Source organism: Lampetra planeri, unplaced genomic scaffold, assembly GCF_965212315.1.
Source record: "Lampetra planeri unplaced genomic scaffold, kcLamPlan1.2.h2 scaffold_945, whole genome shotgun sequence".
In the NCBI taxonomy this organism is placed as follows: domain Eukaryota; kingdom Metazoa; phylum Chordata; class Hyperoartia; order Petromyzontiformes; family Petromyzontidae; genus Lampetra; species Lampetra planeri.
Window position 1 is genome coordinate 12,501 of NW_027615767.1, and position 4,573 is coordinate 17,073.

The 4,573-nt window shown below is 52.9% G+C and overlaps 1 protein-coding gene across 1 annotated transcript in view; it reads right to left on the reverse strand.

Annotated features, from left to right (window-relative positions):
• LOC144742265 (uncharacterized) overlaps positions 1 to 2,588 on the reverse strand; it is a 12,745-nt gene extending 10,157 nt beyond the window's left edge. The window contains exons 1-3 of the mRNA XM_078624736.1: positions 2,585 to 2,588; positions 2,503 to 2,538; positions 1 to 1,038 (exon numbers count right to left, since the gene is read on the reverse strand). The exon at positions 1 to 1,038 is cut by the window's left edge and continues 575 nt beyond it. Coding sequence (XP_078480862.1) covers positions 1 to 1,038; positions 2,503 to 2,538; positions 2,585 to 2,588 — 1,078 coding nt within the window. The remainder of the gene's footprint in view (positions 1,039 to 2,502; positions 2,539 to 2,584) is intronic.
• Positions 2,589 to 4,573: the final 1,985 nt, after the last annotated feature.

Genomic DNA, 4,573 nt, shown 5'->3' on the forward strand with positions numbered 1-4,573 from the left:
ACACACAGACACACACAGACACACACACACACACACACTGACACACACACACTGACACAGCCCCACACACACACACACACACCTCTCCGTTGGCCTTGAGCGCCACGCTCCCGCCCAGCAGGGCGAGGGAACCGAAGTAGAAGATGAACGCAGACACACACACACAGACACACACAGACACACACACACACACACACTGACACACACACACTGACACAGCCCCACACACACACACACACACCTCTCCGTTGGCCTTGAGCGCCACGCTCCCGCCCAGCAGGGCGAGGGAACCGAAGTAGAAGATGAACGCAGACACACACACACAGACACACACAGACACACACACACACACACACTGACACACACACACTGACACAGCCCCACACACACACACACACACCTCTCCGTTGGCCTTGAGCGCCACGCTCCCGCCCAGCAGGGCGAGGGAACCGAAGTAGAAGATGAACGCAGACACACACACACAGACACACACACACAGACACACACACACACACACAGACACACACTGACACACACACACTGACACAGCCCCACACACACACACACACACCTCTCCGTTGGCCTTGAGCGCCACGCTCCCGCCCAGCAGGGCGAGGGAACCGAAGTAGAAGATGAACGCAGACACACACACACAGACACACACAGACACACACACACACACACACTGACACACACACACTGACACAGCCCCACACACACACACACACACCTCTCCGTTGGCCTTGAGCGCCACGCTCCCGCCCAGCAGGGCGAGGGAACCGAAGTAGAAGATGAACGCAGACACACACACACAGACACACACACACAGACACACACACACACACACAGACACACACTGACACACACACACTGACACAGCCCCACACACACACACACACCTCTCCGTTGGCCTTGAGCGCCACGCTCCCGCCCAGCAGGGCGAGGGAACCGAAGTAGAAGATGAACGCGTGGAGCAGCCCCAGCAACGTCCAGCACACAAACGGGCGGCGCGACAGGAGGGCGTTGCGCCTGATGGTCCTGCACACGCACACACGTGTACACACACATGTACACACACATGTACACACGCACACATGTACACACACACACGTACACACATGTGCACACATGTACACACATGTACACATGTACACACACGCACACACACACATGTACACACACGCACACACATGTACACACGTGTACACACGTGTACACACATACACACATGTACACACACACATGTACACATACACACACGCACATGTACACACACATGTACACACGTGTGTACATGTACACACACGTGCACATGAACACACACACACGCACGCACGTACGTACACACACGTACACACGCAGGCACACATACACACATGTACACACGTGTCCACACAATGATACACATGTGTACAGACCAACGCACGCACACGTACACACACATAGACACACGTACACACACACGTGTACACGCACACACACGCACATACACGCACACGTACACACACACACGCACATACACACACACGCACATGTGTACACACACGTACACACACACACACGTACACACACACGTACACACACACACACGTACACACACACACACGTACACACACACGTACACACACACACACGTACACACACACACACGTACACACACACACACGTACACACACACGTACACACACACGTACACACACACACACGTACACACACACACACGTACACACACACACACGTACACACACACGTACACACACACGTACACACACACGTACACACACACGTACACACACACACACGTACACACACACACACGTACACACACACACACGTACACACACACACACGTACACACACACACACACGTACACACGTACACACACACGTACACACACACGCACACACACACGTACACACACGTACACACACACGTACACACGTACACAACAACAACAACCGCCATTCGCCACTAAGTGGCGGTGACGTCACCACGACGCTTGTGCCAGGCCATGTGCACCCTGAGGCCACGTGAAGTGTCGAACGCCCACTGGCAGGAGGAGGTCACGGGGCAGACCCAGCAGGTGCCACGGGTCGACTGACTGAGATGACTGGCTGATGCACCACCTGTGCCCCCTACTGTGCCAACGGCACACGTACACACACACGTACACACACACACACGTACACACAGACAGACACGTACACACACACACACACACAAACACACACACAGACACACACACACACACACACATGTACACACACACACACACGTACACACACACGTACACATACACACACGTACACAAGTACACACACACGTACACACACACGTACACACACACACACGTACACACACGTACACACACACGTACACGTACACACACACGTACACACAGGTACACGTACACACGTACACGTACACAGATGTACACACACACACGCACACACGTACACACACACGTACACACAGGTACACGTACACACACACACGGGAACCGGTAGAGGGCGGGTCTCCGCTCCAGCTGGGCCGTGCTGCGCTGCTGCTCCAGCAGCCCGTAGGGTACACACACACAGACACACATGTACACACACACAGACACACACACAGACGTACACACACACACACGTACACACACACGTACACACAGGTACACGTACACACACACACGGGTACCGGTAGAGGGCGGGTCTCCGCTCCAGCTGTGCGGTGCTGCGCTGCTGCTCCAGCAGCCCGTAGGCCAGGATGGGCAGCGACGTGAAGCACAGATTGTAGATGGTGAGGTAGGAGCTGTCGTACAGCGTCTAGCGGACACACACACACAGACACACACACACACACACAGACACACACACAGACACACACACAGACACACACATACACAGACACACACACACACACAGATTGTAGATGGTGAGGTAGGAGCTGTCGTACAGCGTCTAGCAGACACACACAGACACACACACAGACACACACACACACACACAGACACACACAGACACACACAGACACACACACAGACACACACACACACACAGACACACACACACACACACAGATTGTAGATGGTGAGGTAGGAGCTGTCGTACAGCGTCTAGCGGACACACACACACACAGACACACACACAGACACACACACACACAGACACACAGACACACACACAGACACACACACAGACACACACACACACAGACACACACACACACAGACACACACACACACACAGATTGTAGATGGTGAGGTAGGAGCTGTCGTACAGCGTCTAGCAGACACACACAGACACACACACAGACACACACACACACAGACACACACAGACACACACACAGACACACACACACACACACAGACACACACACACACAGATTGTAGATGGTGAGGTAGGAGCTGTTGTACAGCGTCTAGCGGACACACACACACACACACAGACACACACACAGACACACACACACACAGACACACACACAGACACACACACAGACACACACACACAGACACACACACACACACAGACACACACACAAACACACACAGATTGTAGATGGTGAGGTAGGAGCTGTCGTACAGCGTCTAGCAGACACACACAGACACACACACAGACACACACACACACAGACACACACACACAGACACACACACACACAGACACACACACACACAGACACAGGGGGGGTCTAGGGGGGGGTCTAGGGGGGGGTCTAGGGGGGGGTCTAGGGGGGGGGGGTCTAGGCCTGGGGGGGGGTGAGGCCCCTCACCTGGTGGGAGAATCCGCAGTAGAACTGGAACAGGAACTGCGGCGTCATGAAGCAGACGTTCTGTACACAACACACACACAGACAAAGGTCCCCCGTGTAGCCTCAACAGACTGCAGGGGCAAGTGCTGTTAGTAGTAGTGGTGGTAGTGGTGGTGGTGCTGGTGGTGGTGGTGCTGGTGGTGATGGTGGTAGTAGTGGTAGTGGTGGTAGTGGTAGTAGTGGTAGTAGTAGTAGTGGTAGTAGTAGTAGTAGTGGTAGTAGTAGTAGTGGTAGTAGTAGTGGTAGTAGTAGTGGTAGTAGTGGTGGTAGTAGTAGTAGTGGTAGTAGTGGTAGTAGTAGTAGTAGTGGTAGTAGTAGTAGTAGTGGTAGTAGTAGTAGTGGTAGTAGTAGTGGTAGTAGTAGTAGTGGTAGTAGTAGTAGTGGTAGTGGTGGTAGTGGTAGTAGTAGTAGTGGTAGTAGTAGTAGTGGTAGTAGTAGTGGTAGTGGTGGTAGTGGTAGTAGTAGTAGTGGTAGTAGTAGTAGTGGTAGTGGTGGTAGTGGTAGTAGTAGTAGTAGTGGTAGTAGTAGTAGTAGTGGTAGTGGTAGAAGTAGTGGTGGTAGTGGTAGTAGTAGTGGGTAGTGGTAGTAGTAGTGGTAGTAGTAGTAGTGGTAGTAGTGGTAGTAGTAGTGGTAGTAGTAGTGGTAGTAGTAGTAGTGGTAGTAGTAGTAGTGGTAGTAGTGGTAGTAGTAGTGGTGGTAGTAGTAGTGTGGAGTAGTAGTGGTAGTAGTAGTGGTAGTAGTAGTAGTGGTAGTAGTAGTGGTAGTAGTAGTAGT